A 22,926-nucleotide genomic window follows, 5' to 3' on the forward strand; every position below is an offset into this window, starting at 1 on the left:
GCCGAAGTCTTATATAAGATAAAGTAAGCATTGTGGCTGGGTTGTGGCCTAGGGCAAAGTTTTGCAAGTCCAGAACACTGCAAAAAGAGGAAGATGCATCACGGAAGGTCGTGCAAACCTGAAAGAACATGACCTTTGGACCCAAGTTACTCACAAACCTGCGAGCCAAGGTCGCGACCACAGACTGTTGTGTCCCTAACGCCGAGCTTCCACAGGGGCAGCCTTCCCATTGTAGTCCTCCTCCCCTCCCAGGCCCCGCTTCCCCGGGCACCTCCGCCACCCCGCGCACCTCCGCCACCCCGCGCGCGTCCTAACTACCACGCGCAGACCTGCCTCCGCGCCCGCCTCCGCGCCCCGGCCCCGCCTCTCCCGCCCCGGCCCCGCCTCTCCCGCCCCGGCCCCGCCTCTCTCACTCTGGCCCCGCCTCCCGTCCAGGCTGGCGTCCCAGTCCTGGTCGCGGCTTTGCTGTCCGCGCCCCACTTTCCCGTCCACGCTCCGCCTCCCGCTGGCGGGATGGCCTGCGGTGGAGGAAATGACGCCAGGCTTAGGCCCGACGGCCGCGCCGGGGGCCTCCCGCAGTTCTGGGCAGCACCCCAGTCGGTCCGGAGCAGCATGGCTCTCTTCCTTTTCCTCGTCCTTATCGTGCAGGCCGGAAGCTGGGCTGAGATGGGCGCCGCGGATCAGAAGCTGTCCTCGGGTATTGTCGCTCGCGGCAGCGCCGCGACCGGGTGGGGACGGGAGGGGAGGGAAGGAACCCCACCGACCAGGAACCCTCCCCCGCTCTGAGGAGCCGTGTCCGCATTTGTCCTCAACGCCCGGTGGCTTCGGGTCCTAAGGGGGCGGCCGCCGGGAAGGCGACGCAGGGTTTCCGCGGTTTGCAGCCTTCCCTTCCCTTTCTCTGGCCCCTTCCGTGGTTAGCAAAACAACAAAACACGTTCTCTTAATTAATTTTTAAATAACTGAGTTCCGTGGTCAGCAGTTGTACACTATGGCCACAGCTCATGACTTAAATATTCGTAAGTAGGCCCCGAATCCTTAGAAGTTCTTTCGCCAGCTGAGAATTATGAAAAGGCAGTAACCGTCTCTTACGTGTAAGTCTGGAAGTGGTCCAGTGCGGGCGCTCACGAGCCCATTTGTCAGACAGTAGGTCTCTTCGCATAGCCTAGTTCCTCGTTTTTATCTCCGCCTGCTTTTTGATGTTTCCCAGGAAACATGATGAGAACATGTTTTTTCTAAAGCTAGGTATAATGATAATTAAGAGCTCCAGTGAAATCAGTAGTTTTTCTGCAAAAGGGATAAACGTAGATTTTCAGAAAATCGGACAGTCTTGAGTGTCTCCTCTGTGCAGGCAGTTAGCAGCTGTCTGGAAGGGGTCAGGGAGACCCAGCCTCCTTTACCCTTGGCAAACTCTGGGTCTGCACCTCTGTTACGACTTTCTCAGTGACACTTGTTAGATGTGCTCCATTCATATCCAGCTCTCCTTTGGCTTGCCGTTTAGAACTAAAGCAAACAAATAAGTCATTCCTTGGAAAAGAAATTGTGCCAGGTGTTGGGAATACAAAAATGGGAGTTATTTAGTTTCTCCCTTCAAGGATCGTGATTTTATAGCTAACAGTTATCAGGCGCTGTTTTAAGTTCTTAGCACAGCATTTCCCAGAAGTCCTATAAAGTAGGTGCTGTTGTATCTCCAAATATGGATGAGAAACTGAGGCACAGAGAGGTCTAACCAAGTTGCTGCTATTCACTGGGGAGCTTGGCAGTTGGGTTCCAGAGTCCAAGTTCTTAACTCTGCACTCTGCCATTACCTAGGGCGTTAGTCATCCACAAGGGCAGTTGCAGTCCTTTGTGATAAGAGCTTGAACTTACACATAGGTTACGGGAAAGCAAGATATGGGCGTCTGCCTCTGAGCAGGGGAATCAGGAAAGACTTCACAAAGAAGATGACCCCAGAGTTGGAACTGGAGGTGCAGAGAGACTTGTGTGTGCAGAGGAAGGGCTGTGAAACAGCAGGTTGAACTAGTGGAATAATTTATGTATTTTATTGTACAGTACGTGCGTGAGGATATAAGGGGAGAAAGGATATGTGGAGAGGTCGGAACCAATTAATGAAGTGCCTTGTCATGTGTAACAGCAAAGGACAGAAACACAGCTTTGGCTCACATAGACAAAAAGAGGAATTTATTGGCTCAGAGAATCCAAGTGAGAGTTAAACAGAAAGGTACAGATGCCAGCTGGGCCTCAGGAAGTTGAACCTGGAACTCAAAAGCGCCCAGACCCTCCAGTTCTTACTACTGACTCAGTGTTGGCAGTCTTCTCGACTTGGCAGGAATCATGGATGTTGACAGCTTTTGGGTTTTGACATCTTGCAGCTTCCTCCACCATAACCAAATCCTGGAAGAAGGCTCTGATTTGCCTATCTTGGATCAGACGCCAGCGAGGATGGGAAGGATATTGTTACAGGTGGTGGCAGTAGGAGACTTCCCAGAGGAAGAGCAATAATGTTCCTGAAAGAAGTACAGGTGCTGAGCCAGCAAAATAATAGCTCACTCTCCCTTGCTCAAGTCAGTGGGCAGCCATGGGGTTATTTTAAGGAGATAAATGATTTCATGCAGGATCAGATAGGCCATTTAGAAAGACCATTCATCTTACAAAATAGTTTGGGGGTAGACTCAAAGGAGGGAGGTCACTTAGGAGACTGCTGCTTAAGTCTGGGAGGAGACCATGGGAAGAGGCAGTTTAAATGGAGAAGAAGAAATTAGAAGACAGACTCAGCATAACTTGGTGATTCGCTGGATGTGGGAAGAGAGGAAGAGGGTGACGGAAGTTCCTGGCTAGGGCAGAGCATTAAACCAAGTGCACGGCCCTTCCTTCTGAGTACAGAGCCCTCCTGAGCATGGGGCCTGTAGTGACTACACAATTCATATGTCCTTGAAGCCGGCCCTGGGAGTAGGATTGCCTGCCTTCCCCCCACAGGAAGATCTTCTGTGGCTTCTGTACTCCAGCATTTTATAAACACAGGTGTCAGCTACCTTCTTCCAGTTTGTTCTTCCACTCTGGGTATTACCTGAAGAGCATACTGCTTTAGCACAGTGGTGGGGCTCTTAACTCGCCTTCTGCACTTGCTTATCAACTCTTCATTCTCTAACTTTAGGTAATGCTCTGGGTGTGTTGAAATTTTTCATTATTTTCTTTGGAATCTGTATGTTTTTCAGAGATTCAAAATTCTTAAATCAGTGCATTTCAATTATATTTACTGAAGAAGGTATTAATAATAGTTTTTTCATTTTATTCTGATTCATGATTTGTATGGATTTTTGAAAGATCCACCTTTTGCTTCTATATAAAAGAAACCCTAAAGAATTGAAGAGAAAAATAACCCCTTTAAAGAGCTGTCTTATACAATTTGGCAGCAATAGCGTAATTGTTGTATAAGCTAAATGGATAATTTGTGGTTCCATTTTAATTGGACAAAGAATCAGAATGAAAGATGAACCAGAATTAAATGAGTTCCTGACAAGAAGGAATGAGTTTCCTTTAATTTTCTTATTAAGGGAGTGTATTTTAGATTATCCCAATACTATTCAATAGATATCCATTTCAATCATGTCCATTCTAAATAAATGATTTAATACATTGTTCAGATTTTGCAGTGCCATCATGTGATTGTGATGGTGTGAGAAATCAGGCAAAATTACTTGAAGCAAATGCTTGTGATGTCATCAGAAAACAATTATCTCCAGTTCCTATTTATATATGGAGCTTATTTTCCCCATCTTTTATTAAACTATCATAGAAATGATGCTTAAGCAGCTTTTGTTAATTAAAACCAACAAAACTTTACACATTGTCAAGTCTTTAAGTAGCTTCTCTAAGCCTTTTTTCTCTTTTTGGTAAATATTACCTCCCTCCTAGGATGGTTTTGGTGCTTAACTGAGATAATGCGTAACGAAGTTGAGCTCATAGCTTGTCATGTAGTAAATGTTTAATATATGTTGGTGACTATCATTCAATTATGTGCATCATTATTTTCACAAATATATTTTTAAATATTAAATTGTTTTAGTTATGAATGAGAAATTGTGTCAGCTTTTAAAAAAACAAACTCATCCAGATCAATATGAGAAATTTAAAGTCAGCTCAGCAGCTGACTCCTTCCACCTATTTCCTGTTCTTCAAAGACTGAAAAGTCCTCTTTAGTTTTTTCAGTTCCTAAACTATTTCTCAACTTAGAATGAATTAGTCCAAAAGGGAATTAGTCTTGAGAAATGACTTCTCTCAGGGACTAGGTGGATCTGGTTCAATTAGAATTTATTGGCATGCCAAGCAACCCAACTAGATGAAATTGAATAAACAGGAACAATAATAGAACCCTGCATTTCAGATCAGAAAAGTGGCTGGGGAGAAGTTTTTTGGATAAGCCCTAACTTGGTGATTTGAGTGAAAGATCTGGGGGGATTTTAGTTAACTACGGGTTCAGTGTAAGCCACTCTTTGACATGCCCATCTCTTTAAAAAAAAAAAAAAAGAGGAAAAGTATTTCATTCACATCAGGTACATTACTTCTGGGCCCACATTTTAAGAAAGAGAGAGTGAGTGGTAAAACGTGAAGACAGACAGGAGGAAGAGAAGACTGCAGGGGGTCTTGACTCAGCTAAGGAGCTGTCATATGGAAGGTGAAATAGTCCTGAAATATTTTAGATGTCCTCACTTGAACCCTTAGTTCTGGTACTCTTTTTCTGAAGGTACAAGGAAATAACAGAAGGAAGTAGGAAAAGGACCGTTTTTCCATTAGTTTCACAAAGTGATAGATATGATTCATTTCAAAGCCCCAAAATACTGATCTGTTTCAGTTTTAAAACTTTTATGAATGCTTGAAACACCATGTGCAAGAATTCTTAAATGTCTTTATTCATCTTAAATCTAGAGGACGCTGCTACTTGCTAAGAGAAAAAGTTGGAAAGCATTAAGAAAAAGTTATTTTATCAGCACTATAAAACCATTCAGTAGATAGATCATAATCATAAATATATCTGAAAAAGATGCCAAAGTCCGGATTTGAAGTTTTTCACTTTTTCTGCCTGGATTTCTCATGCCATTTCTCATTTTGCAGTGTAAGAAGAGACCTTTGTGAAACACTCCATGGCCCCTCATCTTTTTTTTTTTTTTTTTGCGGTACGCGGGCCTCTCACTGTTGTGGCCTCTCCTGTTGCGGAGCACAGGCTCCGGACGCGCAGGCTCAGCGGCCATGGCTCACGGGCCCAGCCGCTCCGCGGCATGTGGGATCCTCCTGGACCGGGGCACGAGCCCGTGCCCCCTGCATCGGCAGGCGGACTCTCAACCACTTGCGCCACCAGGGAAGCCCAGCCCCTCATCTTTAACACGAGGAAGTTGTTAGCTCTTTTCTCTGAGAGTTGTTAATTCAGTAAGGGGTCTGGATGCTTTAATTTGGAGCGTTTGTTTTTGAGTTGTAGTGTCAGATGACCTAGAATCCTCCAAAACGATTTAATTACTGGCCCGTGTATCCTTACGTCTTTATGCTTCTCAGTTTGTCCTTCCCATAGAGAGGTTGGTGAACAGATAGTCACATGGTGTCTACAGAGTACAGAGCTCTGTTTGTCCTTAGATGTATGCATCTTTTATTTAGTCTTCGAAGGCTATTATGTAAAAATCGGTGAACTACTGAGGCTGTGCCTCTTCCAGTAGAGGCACAGATGCTTTCGGTGGTTGTGGGATGGAGCACAGGAGGCAGCCCATGCTTCTGTCACCGTCCATGCAGAGGAAACCTGGAGATGTCTGCAGCTGTTTGCTTCCCCTTCTGCTGCCTTCCCCAGTAATTATTACAGAGCTGTTCTGGCTGCTGGTGTGGGGGCTTCCGTGACATCTCCATTGCCGCACCTAGCGGCACTGCTTCACCACTTGCTGATCTTCATACATCTTTTCTGTTCTCTGCCTTGGTCTTTTTTCATATTTATCACCAGGAAACAGTTAGTTGTAACCAGAACTCTCCTTTTTGTCTGCATTGTACTTAGAATGTTATGAAAAGTGATTCTTCTCTCCTTTGTTTGGTTTTGTTTAATCCTCAGCTGCTAGTTCCTAGAGGAGTTCTGGGAAGCAGATCTTAAAAGAGCTAAAGTTTACTCTGAGTAGGATGCAGATATAATGCTCCAAATAACTCTGAACCCATTTCCAAAAACAACACGTGTTACAGAAAACTGTCAGCATTTTTAAGAGATAGGGTAATCTGCAAGATTATTCTACTTCATGAAATACTCTAGTAGGATCTTTCCTTTAACTCCACACTCTCTTGCTATTTCTACATATATTTTTATTGACATAGGGTAAATTTTTTATGAATAGAAGTTTGCTGTAAGCCTCAGTTATTTATCTGAATATGTAGCCATGTAAACTTTAGGTTATAAAATTCTGAAACTTAAGAAAACGAGTTACTCATGTCGATTTATGATGAGATTTTAGCAAAGATGACAAAGGTAGATGTCTAATAACCGCATGGTTTCTCTTCTGGTAGCGTTAAAACCACAGGTTACATCCTTTGGTGTCAATATTCAAAAGTTTCTCCTATAATCTAGTAGTAATTTCTGTTTGCTGGTTCCATTGAAACCTCTTCTCCTACCACCTGTCTTGATTGCTTTGGAAGCTATGGTTTAAGTCCTTATCCTAGTCTAACCATGTCAAGCTTTTTCTTAAATTATGGGAAGTATTACCTGACTCACACGAAAAACTGATCTAATGTAGCACAAGTCTATTGCTGTTTGTATTTTATAATGTATGATTCAGTAACCTCTTAAATTTAAATGGACTTTATTTGATATTCTAGAATACAGATTGATTTCTATATGCCTTTTCCTCAAATGCAGAAATTAATCTCAGATTGAGTACATACAGTTAAAATGTCATTCCTATTGGGAATAATTTTTTTAAAGGGGGCTTAAAAGAAGTGAAGAACTTCACTGGAAATGAGAAGGAGGATCCTTGTTACACAGTGGCAGGAAGCTTAGCAACACCATCACCTTCAGTAGCACGGAAAGTAGGAAACGTGCCTGGTGAGCCCGGTGGCCGAGTGAAGGAGGTTTCCAAGCAGATTGAAGGTGCCATGTGGTTTCTTCTTGTTTCTTGTAAAATATAAGATTAGAGAGAATAATCAAGGGAAGGACTGTTAAACAAAAAGAAACCAGGACCTGATGGTTTGTAAATGCTCAGCCACGAGAGAAGCAAAAGATGCTAAAATTAAGAAATGGCAAAAAAAAAAAAAAAAAAGAAATGGCTTCTGAGGGAAGTTCTGATTCATTATGAGTTTGCTTAACATCAGGTACCTCTCTTTCTTATCTAGTTGCAAAATTATATTTGTATGTGTGATTATTATTGGATATCAATGTTGAATTGAACCTGGAGGGGGGTGCCTTAATTTCCTCCTCAACCATAGAATGTAAGCTGTTTGAGATGGTTGTTTCTGAAGTTGAGGTGCGAACACACCATAGAAAAAGGAACCCTGTTAAGGAGGGCTTAGTCTACCCTGCTATGTATGGCCATGGGAACTCCACCAAAACCAGGGCTAAATCTGGCAAGACCAGTGCTTCCTGACTCACCTGCAAGGAAATTGCTTAGAGAACCAAAGATGATGAGTACCAGCAGCCATCAGCAGTATTCCAGAAAGAAAGAGTAAGTAGAAAAATGGTAGATATCTGACCACTGGCTGCAGATCAAAGGGCATGTTGTACTTACTGAGTACTTGAATCTGAGACATCCTTCCAATTTCATAATCTCAACCTTTAGGCACAAATTGTTTTGCTGCTTTGGTGAGTCATATGGAAGTTAGACATTTCAACAGTAACCAAAGCTATTCGCTGAGCAGGAAACATAAAATGTACTGGTTTATCAAAAAAATTCTGTTTCGTTTAATTTATTTTTTTATTGAAGTATAATTTACAATATTATATTAGCTTCAAGTGTATAACATAGTGATGCAGTATTTTTTTAAATAAATTTATTTTATTTATTTATTTTTGGCTGCGTTGGGTCTTCATTGTTGTGCATGGGCTTTCTCTAGTTGAGGCGAGCAGGGGCCACTCTCCGTTGTTGTACGTGGGCCTCTCATTGCTGTGGCTTCTCTTGTTGGGGATCACGGGCTCTAGGCACGCGGGCTTCAGCAGCCGCGGCTCATGGGCTCCAGAGCGCAGGCTCAGCAGCTGTGGTGCATGGGCCCAGTTGCTCCACGGCATATGGGATCTTCCCGGACCAGGGCTCAAACCCATGTCCCCTGCATTGCCAGGCGGACTCCCAACCACTGTGCCACCAGGGAAGCCCGATTCAGTATTTTTATAGATTATACTCCATTTAAAGTTATTATAGAATATTGGCTATATTCCTTGTGTTGTACAGTATATTCTTGTAGCTTATTTATTTTAGACATAGTTTATGCATCTTAATTCACTACTCCTATCTTGCCCCTCCGCCCCCCCACTGGTAATCACTGGTTTGTTCTCTATATCTATGAGCCTGTTTCTGTTTTGTTATAGTCTGCCATTTGTTTTTAGATGGTACGTATAAGTGATAACATACAGTATTTGTCTTTCTCTGACTCATTTCACTAAGTATAATACCGTCTAGGTCCATCCATGTTGTTGCAAATGGCAAAATTTCATTCGTTCTTTTTATGACTGAGTAGTATTCCATTGTGTATATATACACCATATCTTCTTTATCCATTTGTCCACTGATGGGCACATGAGTTACTTCCATATCTTGGCTATTGTAAATAATGATGCTATGAACATTGGGGTGCATGCATCTTTTCAAGTTAGTGTTTTCGTTTTCTTCAGATATATACCGAGGAGTGGAATTGTTGGGTCATATGGTAGCTCTATTTTTAGCTTTTTGAGGAATCTTCTTACTGTTCTCCACAGTGGCTGCACCCATTTACATTCCCACCAACAGTGCAAGAGGCTTCCCTTTTCTCCACACCCTCTCCAGCATTTATTGTTTGTAGATTTTTTAATGATGGCCATTCTGACTGGTGTGAGATGATTTCTTTTTGCATTCTGTTTTTAAATTAGTTTTTCCTCCTAAATAAAAAAGTTTCCTAAAATTGTAATAAAGCAGGGTTTCTCAGTGTTTGGCACTGATGGCATTTTGGACTGCCAAAATGTGGAAAGCTATCCTGTGCATTATCAGATATCAGCAGCATCCCTAGTCTCTATCCTTTAGATGCCAGTAGCACCCCACCACTAACACCCAGTTAGGAGAACCAAAAATGTCTCCAACAGTGCCAGATGTTCATGGGGGACAAAATCACCCCTTGTGGAAAACCACTGATATAAAGGAAAAAATAATCAGAAAAAAGGGAGAAAATGGCAGTAGAATCTAATTGTCCTTTAGTCCATATAACTCTTGACCCATGTTCTGCTTTGAAACGATAATACAGGTGCTAAATCGTTGTAACTTAAGACAATGTACCAGTTCGGGTTCAAATATTGGAATTTTTATTTTGGGAAAATATATAGTAGGTGTTTTCTTCAACAGTAAGCAAATATCCTATGTGTGTGAAATTAACACCTCACTTGACAGGTGAGGAACTCTGAAGTAACTCTTTAGTAGTATAGCAAGGAAAGAACCCAGATTTCTTAATAGCCAACCCAGGGAATATTTTTCTTATTAGAGCAGTCTACTAGGTATAAACATAAGTGATCATCATTATCATCTGGGATACTTTAAAAAAGTATAAACTTTTGGCTCTCTTTGAATTTTTTAGGATGATAAGTTATGTTTGGAAGCCACTGCACCTGACCACATTGCTATTCATTTATTTATTTTAGTTGTATAAGCACATCATGTTCAGTGGAGTTTTCCAGATAGATAGGATTGAATAAGCTTAAATTTCGGGTCATATTGCTAACTCTGTCTATACCTTCATGTTCATTCATGAAGAAGGGAAGGAAAGGAGGGAAAGAAAGAGGGAGAGAGAGAGGAAGGGAGGAGATGTGTGTGTGTTCAGTTTTTTAAGGGGTGGTGGACAATAACCTTTTACACTGAGCAGGGAAAAAAACAGCTGCTTTTAGTAACTAGATTATGGTCATGGTAGTGTTAGATTATAAGATGTTAAAACTTCTGCCTATTCTCTTGTGTGACACTTTCATGTCTTATCAACAAACATTTTCTAAATCGGTTTAAAAGAGCAAAAGCAGGAAGAAATATAGGGTATGTTTTGAAAAAAGCCCTGCACACCTCAGAGAGCAAAATGTTGATGAAACTGGAATGCTTGATGGCTCCATCAGGCAATCGTTAGGCATCTATTCCTGTGCTAGAGAAAAGGTAGTAAAAGTGTGTAATAGTACTGGGTGGAGGGTTGAGAGCCCAGGTAGTATTTTAGAGTGAAATTGACCATCCCTCTTGTAGCCAGTTCTTCTCTAGACATTGAATACAGTCTGTGGTATCAAATATAGAAAATTCTAGTGATTAAATGAATTGAGGATTATTGTTGCACCAGACAGTGCAGTTATTTATAAAAACTCCTCAAGCATTCTAGGAATTTATTGCTCATACTATATTTGTGTTCCCCTTGCATTACAATGTTGTTTCAGTAATTTAAAATGAATTCAAACACTTCTATACATTTTTTAATAAAATTAATTTTTAGAAATACCTTAATTTAAATAAATTTATTATCTATTCTGGTGAATTCTTTTCTTCAAGTACATATTTGGCTAATTTGGCTTCTTATATTGAGGTTTTCTAATGTTAATGTTAGTTTCTTACATCCATCCATCTTACAGTGCCGACACCAACCAATCTTACAATTGAGGCCTATAACTTGAATACTGTTCTATTTTGGGATTACCCAATTATGCCACGGAGCCCTGTGTTTACCGTACAGGTGATGACCTATAGGTGAGTGTCACTCTTTTATCTTTTTCATTCTGTTTTTGCCTAGGTCCTTGTACGTTTCATGACTGTTTCCTTCCATCATTGTTCCTTCCCATGTGACCAAACTTCCTGAACTGCTTATAGACTTCCAGAAGTAATAAGGATGCGAATTAGTTCTTTTCAGAATTCCTGCCATTTAGTTCTTCCTGTCAAAATTGAGGTAGAGGAGTATCACTAACTTCTGACACTTTAAGGCATGACAAATAGAGGTTACAGTTCGTATTAAAAACAGTGACGTCGGGGCTTCCCTGGTGGCGCAGTGGTTGAGAGTCCGCCTGCCAATGCAGGGGACACGGGTTCGTGCCCCGGTCCGGGAAGATCCCACATGCCACGGAGCGGCTGGGCCCATGAGCCATGGCCGCTGAGCCTGCGCATCCGTAGCCTGTGCTCCGCAACGGGAGAGGCCACAACAGTGAGAGGCCCGTGTACCGCAAACAAACAAACAAACAAAAAACAGTGAAGTCCTCTTACTTCCTATAGTGTATGTACTGTTGAATAGAAAGAAAAATTTCCAAAAGTTTTTTGACAAGTGTTAGGAGTGATTGTAATATGTTGGATTCTGTAATTAAGTAATGACTCAATGAAATCGATTTGTTTAAAGAACAGATTTTTAAAAATTACATGTGGAATGTGGTTGGTACAGGTCTTATTTTGACTTGAGCCTCTTTATTGTAAATGAATTTACTGTAGACCTTCTAACCAAAGGTTTCCTACTTTGTCTAGCTTCTCCATCCTATTCTTATTAAACTCTTACTACCAGCTCCATGCTATGAATGAAAAGCAAAGCACAGACAGAGATGGTTCAAGTTTATGTATTAACAATAAAAATTACCTTTGTGTTTCTTTGTTCTTCTTCATTTTAGGGACGGGCAATGGACTGATGCCTGCAATACCTCCCATCATTCTTGTAATATCTTTTCCATAATTGATGATCCATCAAGTCCTCTCTGGGCTAGAGTTAAAGCTAGGCTTGGACAAGAGGAATCAGTCTATGCACAGTCAAGAGAATTTATCTTATGCAAAGAAGGTGAGTGGAATGTATACGTGTCTAAATTTTAATCTTATGCATGTCTTCTGTATAGATTTGCTTTTATAAGCAGTTGCTAAAAATTATCAGAATGCCCCAGAAACATTTGGAGGAATTTAGGGAGTTCCTGTCTTCTCTCCTCCCAAGCCCCACAAAATAGGGCTAAGAGGCTCCCCTCACTTTGCGCCTCCTAAGCTGTGACGCTTCCACCCCATGTAAGTGTGGGTCTGGACTCTGCACCCCTTCCTCTCTCTGTCCTCTGCCACTGCTCCCTTAGTCACATTCACTGAGGACTGTGAGAGCTGCTCTCCGTCTTCCCCTCTACCTTAACTCCTCAAGGCCTTTGGGAATTTTAATACCAATTTAATACATTAAAAATTTTAGAGTTCCATAATCGCCTTCATCCTAGTTCAGCTTCAGCCCCCACCTTGGTTCTGCTTCTTTTTGGATCGTGCCTACTTTTTCTCTTCTACAGGCCCCTCCTCTACTTGCCCTTGAAGTAGTTTTGTTCCCCAGAGTCCATGCTTTTGTCACCTGACAATTATACCATCTATGTCAGATTTTTCCCACACAGATTTATCAAGGGCATACTATGTGCCAGAAAGTATGCTAGTTCCTGAGGATACATTGGTGAGTAAAAACAGACCTGCCTGGTGCTCAGTAGGTGTGCAATAAATACGTGAAAAATAGATAAATGGTTCACCTACAAGGTTTCAGACATCAAAGACATATAATAAATATTTGTGGAATCAGTGAATATCTAGTTCTGATTTTCATAATAAAAATTCAATGTATTTAGCAAACTTTTATAGGGCCTTCATTCCAGATATCCATGGGCATTGGAAATACAAAGAGTTTCAGTGAGGATTCAAAGATAACTAAAATGCCTTTTCTGAAACGATTTTTGGAGAACATTTTCTGTTTTCTGTTTAATGTTTTTTAACCCACAGAAGCAAGATAAAGGAAAAATAACTTCATAGAGCTTCTATTATGTCAAGGCTTTTTACCAAGATTCACTAAGCACAGTTAAAGTATCTTCTAGATATCTGTGGAATGATTTAAATGTGGTCTTGCTTTAGAACAGCAAGAACAAAAAGTGTAGGCTGATCGAGTTTTGGTAGTGATACATAATACACTGTGAAGTTCCAAGGCTGGTACACATTCTACTTCTTTTTTTGTCCCCTCAGGGAAAATTGGACCACCTAAACTGGATATCACAAAGAAGGAAGACCAAATCATTGTTGATATATTTCACCCTTTAATTACTGTAAATGGAAACGAACCAGAAGCCATATATGATGATGAAAATACTTGTTATACATTCACGTACAATGTGTTTGTGAGAATAAATGGAAGTGAGGTATGTTTCTATTTCATCTTTCTCAAAATGGACATTTTTCCGTTTCTAGCATAAGTTGTTTCTATACGTGGTGTAATGAAAGTGGACTGTTCATGAATATTCAGGCAAGACTCGTGGATCATAAGTTTTACTAAGAAAAAAGAAATATATGAATGCTGCTAAAGGGAATCAGTACTGGCGTTAATCTTTAACACTGGCCATGTGGAAACATTTCAAGTTTTTCTTTGCCTCTTTTAACAGCATGGTCCTAATCTAGGATATTAACCCGTGTTTTTCCATTTCTCCACTGGTAAGATGAGGATAATTTTAATCTTTTCTTCCTCATTGGTAGTTATGTAGTGATGTGAAATAATATGAAGCTCTGACTGGAATGTTTGTTTTTGAAAGGAAACACCAACGGTACTTACTACTGTGTGATATGGTTACATCCTCGCACTGGTGTGCAGACCACACTTTGACTAGACTTCTTCTGTTCCATCCATTCTCCACAGCACTGCCATTCCTTTATTTAACAATATTTGTTAAGCACATGCCCGGTGCCTTCTAGGCACCAGGAGATAGCAGTGAACAGTACAGACAAAAAAACTCCAGCGATAAGTACTGTGGAGAACAACAAAGCAGAGAAGAGGGCTGGGCAGTAGTGATTTTCAGCAGGGTGGCCAGGCCTCACTGGGAAGTGTTAACCGGAGCCAGGGCTGGAGGAGGTTAGGAGGTGAACTCTGTGGATGTATGTGGGAAGAGTGTATCAGGCAGAGCCTGGCAATAGCACCCAGGCATGTGAAGGGAGCAGCGAGGCTGGCTAGAGCGTGGGGGCAGATGAGGTCAGAGAGTTTACTGGGGGCCACTTCTCTAAGGGCTTCGGAGGGATTTGACTCTTATTCTCAGTGGGACATTGTGCCTCTGGCAAGATTTAAGCAGAAAAATGACATCTGATTTAGGTTTTAAAACATCACTTTGGTTGCTAGCTGAGTCATCTTTCTAAAGTGCAGATCTGACCATATTATTACTTCACTGCTTAAAACTCTTTAACAAATCTCCATCAGCTACAAGATAATTTCTAAATCATCTTCCATGGCATGGCCTGCAAGGCCTTCATGATTTGGCCTCTTGCATCACTTCCAGCTACCTGTCTCCCCAATCCTTCCAACTTCATTTTCATTTGTGCTTTGGTGAACTGCTTACTGTTCTTAGTTGCCTGCAGGCACACTGCTCTTTCACAGAATGCCCTCCTCCACCTTTTCTACTTCGGAAAATTTCTACTCATTCTTCAGTATTCAGCTGGCATATCATCTCTCCTTCGAAATCTTTTCTGACAAGGTGGACTGTTTCCTCTTCCATGGTGTTTATTCCTTGTTCCATAGAGTGGTCCTCTTGGAGTACTTGTTACTCTCTTACATTTCTTTCTTATCTCTCTTCCACACTCTATCATAAGTTATTTGAGGTCAGGCACCACTGCCCTACCTTTGTGTTCTCAGGCCCTAGCACAGTGATCCGCGCACTGTGGCTGCTTGAATGAATGATCAACTCCCAGAGATTGCTTCAGTCCCTTCTGTGTATCACTGCCAAGAGATCCTACAGCCTTTGCATCGTGCCTGTGTTATTCTCACCACGAGATGCTTTTCTCTCTCACCAGCTACGTTTCTAGCACTAGAGGAATAGGACTAATGAACATTTGTTGGTTTGACAACTAAGAGTGAACACTACTGCTATTTGAGTTTTAAATTCATAATCTCTATTTTAATTTTTAAATGTATTATCTCTATAAAGAACATTTTAATGGATATAGAGCACCATGCCATGTTGAAGTAACAAACTGACTTATTGTTTGATATCAACACTATTTTCAGACATGCTCCCAACATTCATCATATTGAGTGATTTTTTCTTTCCAAATTAAAAGGAGTCATGCGTTTTCATTGGTTTTTTTTTCCTCTTTCCAGACCACAAATAAAATGTACATAAAGAAAGAAGATGATTGTAATGAGACTCAGTGCGTCTTAAGTATTCCTGTGTCCTCGCTGAATTCTGAGTACTGCGTTTCAGCAGAAGGAGTCTCAGAAATGTGGGCTGTTACAACTGAGAAGTCGGAAGAACTCTGTATTACCGTTTTTGATAATAACAGCACAGAAGGTAAGTTCTTGCCATTTTCCCCTAAATGTAGGGAGTGATCACTAAAAGAGGGTAATGTAAAAAGAGGCAATTTGTAATTTCAATAAGTCCCTGCTCTTTTAAAAAATACTCAGTAGTTCCATTCTTCAGAGAAGTTCAAAATTAAAAGTAAGGCCATTTTTCAGGCATTAAGAGATACAAAGCAACCAATTTAGAAAGCCGTGTGATGACCTTTTGGCCCAGGAAAGAAAAAATATAACAAAAACATAAAACCATGTGCATAAATGTCTTCATTGCAGGATCATGCATAATGACATAAGTTAGTTTATTACTCCAATATAACAAGATGTTATATATCCTTTAAAATGTTCTTTATGGGGACAGTAAGTTTAAAAACTAAAAGCCGCAATGTTCATTGACTAAAACTGTGTGATATGTGAACTGGACAAGCACTGGAAATTAACATCCAAAAATAAATATAGATTGGTTTAAATGCTGGATTGTAGGTCAATTTTATAACACATTTTAAAATCATTATTTTTATTTTATTATTTCTTGTGTGTGTGAGGGGGATACATATGATAGAACTTCAGAACTGGCATTCTCATTTGGCAGGTACCTAACAAAAATTTAGACTCTTTTTCATGGTATGAAATTTAAATGTTCATTATAGATAATTTATAAAATATAAAAAGCCAGAAGGAAACAAAATTATCTGTAGTTCTAAATTACAAACACTCAGTTGCTCACAGTTTGGTGTTTTTTTTCCATCCTGTTTTTTCTTTTGCTATGTAGCCTTGATCATATTATGTAGTATATGTAACTTTGTATACTGCTCTAAGCATATGCTATAAATATTTTTCTATGTCATTTTACATACTTTATTAATATTTTTAATATCTCTAGAACATTTTATTATGAAGATCATATTTAGTTAATGTTCCTCAATTTTGGGGCTTTTGATTACTTGTAGATTTTTCTCTATGATAAATCATGCTTTGGTGATTGTCTTTGGGTGTATATATAATTTTTTTGATTGTTCAGATGTTTTTAGAACATATTTTCTAGGTTAAAAAAGTGTACAAAAAATAACACAGTACAAATTTCTTTTTGAAGAATGGAAATCTAGGCTGAAGAATCAGACCAAACACCTAAAATTAATACTAAAAACTTTTAGGCCATTATATGAGGGTTTCAAATAGGTGACTTAAAATAATGCAGTGCATTTAATATCAGTTTGTGTTATACTATTTGGAGTAAGAAAATCCTAATTAATGCATAAATTTGAAATAATGCAAATGCCCTAGATTTATTTAAAAAAAAAAATCCTGAGTTACAAACTGGGCTTTTATTGTGTCCACATGATGGCACCATCGTGGCTCATAAGCAGCATTCCCTACCTGCCTGCTCAGTGCTTCTAAGCAACATGCCAGTGTTTCTTATGGGGTTATTTTATCTTTTCCTATTGTAATAATTTTTTTCACCTCCTGTAACAGGTGTGATAGAGGCGTTTATTTGACTAACTTCCAGAGTCATTATTAGAATAGAAATTAAAGGTAATAAAATGCTAGGAAGGAAGGCAAACACCACCACAATATGTAGAGTACTGTTAATTTGTTTGTTTTATTTGTTTGTTTGTTTGTTTTTGGATTTGTTTGGTTGTTGTTTTTTTTTTGGCCGTACCACACGGCATATGGGATCTTAGTTCCCCGACCAGGGATCGAACCCACGCCTCACCCCTCTGCAGTGGAAGTGCGGAGTCATAACCACTGGACCGCCAGGGAAGTCCCGAGTACTGTTAATTTGGAAGAGAGGACTATGGAAAAAAAAATATTGAAGATTGTGCTGTGAAAATAAAAAGCCACATTAGAGAAAAATATACAACCGTGATTATAGATGTTTGTGCTCTGAAATAGATATTCCCAATTTTATATTATTCGTTGTATCTAGTTTTCATTCAGGGGAACTTTATTCCTGTTCAACTTTCCTGTGTGTGTACACATCTGTGTATTTTTATAAGTTTTTGTAATGTTTAAATAAATAACAATTTAAGAATTCAGAAGGGTGGGACTAAATTATTTTAAGAGTTAGAGACATTGCCAGAATTTATTTCTAAAGAGATATATTTAAAATTTTTTTCTTTTGCCTCTTCAACTGAGAGAAAAGTGTAACTCTAGAAACACTCTGTATTTGAGGCTGTACGGAAATTGTTATGAAAACGTTATTTTAGCCACATCATGTCATGACAGTGTAGTCACAGAAAGTTTAGAATCTCAAAGCTGGGAAGAATCATGTTGATATCTAGGACAGGTACATAATTTTTTACTCATTTCTCCTGACTTCTGTGTCAGTGTTCTTTAAAACTCTGACCATACTAATTACCTGATATGTAAATCTGTTAAAGAATAGCACTAAGACTTTATAACTATTTGTTGGATATAGCAGTGTTCCATTGTAATTCTAATTTGTGATTTTTCCCTTTTCTTAGATCCTGTTTGGATTCCAATTGTTGCTGCTCTACTACTCTTTCTAGTACTTACCCTGGTAGTTGTATGTTGTTTCGTTAAGAAGATGAATCCATTTAAGAGAGAAAACATCATGTTACCCAAATCCTTGGTAATATATTTAAATGTTTTTTCTTTAATTATATACAGTTGGCCCTTGAACAACACAGATTTGAACTGTGTGGGTCCACTTATACTTGAATTTTTTTCAATGAATATGCTGGAAATTTTTTCTGAGATTTGTGAGAATTTGAAAAAACTCTCAGACAAACCACATAGTCGAGAAATACTGAAAAAATTAAGAAAAAGTTAGGTATGTTATGAATGTATAAAATAGATGTAAATATAAATATAATATGCAGAATATCTGTGAATTGACCATTTATGTTATCAGTAAGGCTTCTGGCCAACAGCAGGCTATTAGTAGTTAAGTTTTTGGAGAGTCAAAAGTCATATGGGGATTTTTTGACTCCAGAGGCGCTCAGTGCCCTTAACCCTTGTACTGCTCAAGGGTCAAATGTACACTAAAATGTTAATTTGAAATTCTCGATAATTCTTAAAATTTGTTTTTTAAAGTAGAATGATGTTCGGCAGCATGTCACCTATCATAAATAACTCAGTCTTCCACACATCCGAAGCCACGTATTTTTTACTATGCACTATGCTTTTTTATGCATGGGGCAAAGGCACAGTGAGACGGTGCTAAGGAGCTTAAAGTCTAGTGGGAAAAAAATAAGTATTCAGTGGTTGTCCAGTGTGATAGGTTCAAAGATAGACATTTATATACATGCCAGTGAGGACTTCTTTTCTTCTACTTTTGCAGGGTAGGTTTAGTCATGGCTTTTCCAGAGGCAGTGATGCCTGAACAGTCTTAAGGGACAGATAGCAGTTTACCCAGGTACTAAGGGACAGTGTGTGCTAAGGCTCCGTGTCAGGAAAGCGTGGCTTTTGAAAATCTGCAAATACAGAAACTCTTCATGGTGGTTAGAGGGTAGAAGGAAAGATGACCCAACAGTGAGTCTAAAGGAGAAGTGTGACATTTTAATGCCTAACATTTAAAAGTCTTTGTCTGATGAAAAGAACATTTAAAAGTATCAGAATGATAACTATTTAAATCAAATACGACAGGCAAAATATCTGTGATATGCAAAGAGCATATTTAAATTTGTTATGGAAACATTATCTTTAAGTAGAAGGGTTAAGAACTGTCAACAGTTAGTAGACAATTCACCTGTGAATTATAATACTCTTACTACTAGTAGTTAAGCACAAACCAACCTTGCAGTATGCTATTTTACACCCACTAGAGAAGGAAAAATAAACCTGAATATCCATTAATACCTTGTAATAAAACTGGTATATTCTGGCAAAAAGTAATTATAGCCCTGAGGGGAAGGTAAGCATACAGTGGGTGTAGAGTAGTAGCATCCTAAACATGCCACACTCTTAGATTTAGTAATTCCTCTCTTAAGAATTAATTCTTAATTTCATAAATAAAAAGATGTATAGAAATATTCACTTCAGCATGTTCTATAAATGGTGAAAATTGGAACACCTTAATACTTAGTATTAGAGAAATTATTTAACCATCAGTGTAAAATTACTGAGCCCATGAAGATTAGAATTATGAAAAGGATGAAATACTACGTAAAATAAGTAGCTGTACTCCCATTACAAATGTAACATGCATACATGTCGAAGGTAGTACACAAAAAGCAACATAGGTTGGTGAGATAGTGACTTTCTAAAAATTCTAAAATATTGTTTTTAATCTTAATATATTTCCATTAAAAAGAAAGAAAAGGCAGCTATCAGATTCTATTACACTGTTATCCTAAATATGCCATTCAGTTGTATATTTAGTTAACCATTACCATTAGACCATTTTTCTTTTGAGGATGAGCACTTAAGTTTAATAATTTATTATTTTTAATCACTGATTTCTCTTCCCCTAGCTGTCTGTGGTAAAAAGTGCCTCTTCAGAGACAAAATCTGAATCAAAATATATATCGCCCATCACCTACCAACCAATTGCCATAGAAAATGAGCAGCTCTCCCCAGGGACAATTTCAGGTGTGCATACTGAGGACAATCCAGGAAAAGCAGAACATGGAGAAGATATTTCTAGTGAAACAGAAGTGGTGATCACCGAAGAAAATATTTCTGACTTGGCCCCTGGTAGCTCTCTGACCCCAGTAAAGGGAGAAAATTCTATCCACGCAAGCAGTACCCAGTCTGAAACCTGCAGCATCACTTTAAATGTGTATCACTCCAGAAATGGTTCTGATAGTGACCTTGTGGTATCGGACAACTGCTGTGACTCAGAATTTCCCCCAAGTAATAAAACTGAAATAAAGACAGAAGGACAAGAGTCCATAACGCTGAGAAACACTACCACCTCCTTTGGTTATGACAAACCCCATGTGTTAGTCGATCTGCTTGTAGATGAAGGTGGTAAAGAGTCCTTGATTGGTTATAGACCTACAGCAGATTCCAAAGAGTTTTCATAAGATCAACCAAGGTCACCAACTTGGAAGGATCTGCTTTTCCTGAACAGTTTTCCTGCTTTGATTTCATGAAAAGATCATGATTTCAGAAATTGTGTCTTCTTGACATTAATCAAATGGAGTGTCATGGTTTAGATAAAAGTGTAAAGAGCCTGCTTGACACTCACTTTTGGTCGGAAAACTGCAGAGTCTTTAAAAAAAAAACAAAAACCCCTGTCACATGTGAACCTTTCCAGTAGCAGTGAACGGTCTCTAATAACCCTGCTTCCTGTAATGGTAGGTGTTACGCCCAGGGTCCTTTGTAACAACTTCAAGAGATAAAATGGATTTTTTCCTTCGTGTGCCACAGCCTGGTATTTGTTTTTGGAAGTTCATGTATATAGTCTTAGATTCTAATACTTTCAGAAAAAACATGAATGCTTTTCAAAAGTGTACTTAAAATTGAATTGAAATCAGTAGTGTTAATAGAGTGTGTAAATAAAAACATGTATATATATTTTTATGGAACATTGCATTTAAGGATTTTTATAATAAAGTAAAAGTTCATTTTTGTATTCATTTATTCAGAGTTAACTAGAATATTTTTTTATTCACTTGCTTGTTTCCATCCATTAATGTTATAGAATCATTCTAATTATTCATCTCTAATCTTTAAAATCGTCCTAAAAATAGCCTAGTCTTTAAAAATTGTCCTTTTATATCTGTATCTTAATATTTAGCAATCAGTGTGCAGAACACACAAGCTGTGTGTCCCAAGCTGTTTGGGGGGAAAAGCAGAGATTGAGCTGTAGAGGGTGTAGAGTGGGGAGTCTCTAGCATAAAGATGGTGGTCAAAACCACAGGAGTGGGTGAGCAAGAGCTAAGTAGCATGTGGCGTGAAGAGCGAATCCCCAACCAGAGGCAAACCAGGAGTTTATATACCACAGAAAAGTTCTTGAGAATTACTAAGAGGATAGGAATTTTAAGACTCAACTGAATTAACTGACTAAAAAAAATGTTAAATACAAATTACATGAGTAAATTAAGCCATGGAAAAAATATTTCTCCTCATTTAAAAGTGCAAATGGAAACGCGTTGCTGGTTTATTAGTGGGGAAAAAGGTACTAGCATACTCATTTGGGGGACAATGTCTTATGAATTGCTTTTTAAACTGATATAGGAGTACACATAACAACCCATAAAAATCCATATCCTTTACAGAATCTAATCTCTATCGTAGGAAAATTATAAAAAGTAAATTTTTAAGGCAAATGAAAAATGTTCACATTAGAATGGGAAAAAGCAAAAATATGAAAATAATGGATATAGCCAAGGATAAGGTGATAGTTACCACTCTTCATAAGGAAAGTAATAGGTATTACCACCAAATGTAAACAGAGTACCTGTTCTTTTTACCCTAGCTAATTCTGATAACAATCTTTTTCATTGCTGCCAGTCTTTATAGAAAAAATACTTCAATGCCTTCATTTGCATTTCTTTCATAATTAGTAAAGTTGGGCGTATTTTATATGTTAGGTGTTTATACTTCTGTGACGACTAAAGTTGTCTTTTGTCCACTTCTTTCTGGGCTGTGCACATCTTTTTTATTGACTGTATCCTTTGTCTGCCATGAGTTACACATTTATTTTATAATTTCTTGTCTTTCACCCAAGTCTTACTACGTAGATGTTTAAAACGTTTATAAAGTTAAATTCATTTTTCCTTTCATTCTTAAGAAAACTCCCTTTCCCAAGAAGATAAAAATTTTCACCCATGTTCTCTTCTACTATTTGGGAGTCATTGTTTGTTTCATTTCTACTTTTAATTCTTTTATCCGTCTAGTTTCTTTTTCTTTCATATAAGACATGACATAGGGATTCAGCTTTATTATCTTGGTTTCTAGGGCTGCCATAATAATTACCACAAACTTGGGTGGCTTAAAACAACAGAAGTTTATTCCCTCACATTTTGGAGACCAGGCCGAGCTCCCTAGAAAGGTCCTTTCTTGCCTCTTACCAGCTTCTGGGGGTTGCTGGCAACACTTGGCGTTCCTTTGATAAATTGGAATAGTCTGTTTCTCTAGAGCACCATACCTACTAAATCGGTCAAAAGCTGGTGACTGTGGGTAAATCACTTAGCCTCATGGGAGTTGGATTAAATTCTCTCTACCTTTGGCTCTAAGAATCAGTGTTTCCATTTACATTAACTAATAAGGGGATCCTCTTCCTAACACAGTTCTGATTCTTAAACTAATTTTTCCCCTAAATTATTACTGCTTTCCAAAAATTCGTGCCATTGCATCATCATTTCATGCCAAGTTAAATTGTCTAAGATTACTGCCTGTGTCACCTTTAGGATACTGGATCTTATGCCTAAGAAGAGTATAAATGGATGACTTAGATCATAAATCCCAGCTTCATTTATGAGGTGCAGGACTTACTCTACATTTTCCCCTTCTATGCCTCTACATTCTGGAGCTCGGACTCTTTGGGTCACTAGAGCT

The 22,926-nt window shown here is 39.0% G+C and overlaps 1 protein-coding gene across 1 annotated transcript; it reads left to right on the top strand.

The window, feature by feature from the left end:
- Positions 1-477: 477 nt before the first annotated feature.
- IFNGR1 (interferon gamma receptor 1) lies at positions 478-21,006 on the top strand. The gene is made up of 7 exons (XM_082633742.1): positions 478-697; positions 10,787-10,901; positions 11,801-11,964; positions 13,152-13,324; positions 15,265-15,454; positions 17,922-18,049; positions 19,893-21,006. Exons 1-7 carry the CDS (start codon positions 514-516, stop codon positions 20,445-20,447), a joined length of 1,509 nt encoding a protein of 502 aa, XP_082489868.1. The 5' UTR covers positions 478-513; the 3' UTR covers positions 20,448-21,006.
- The last annotated feature ends 1,920 nt before the right edge of the window (positions 21,007-22,926 follow it).

The sequence above is a fragment of the Mesoplodon mirus genome (genome assembly GCF_964341445.2).
Source record: "Mesoplodon mirus genome assembly, chromosome: 10".
Classification (NCBI taxonomy): domain Eukaryota; kingdom Metazoa; phylum Chordata; class Mammalia; order Artiodactyla; family Ziphiidae; genus Mesoplodon; species Mesoplodon mirus.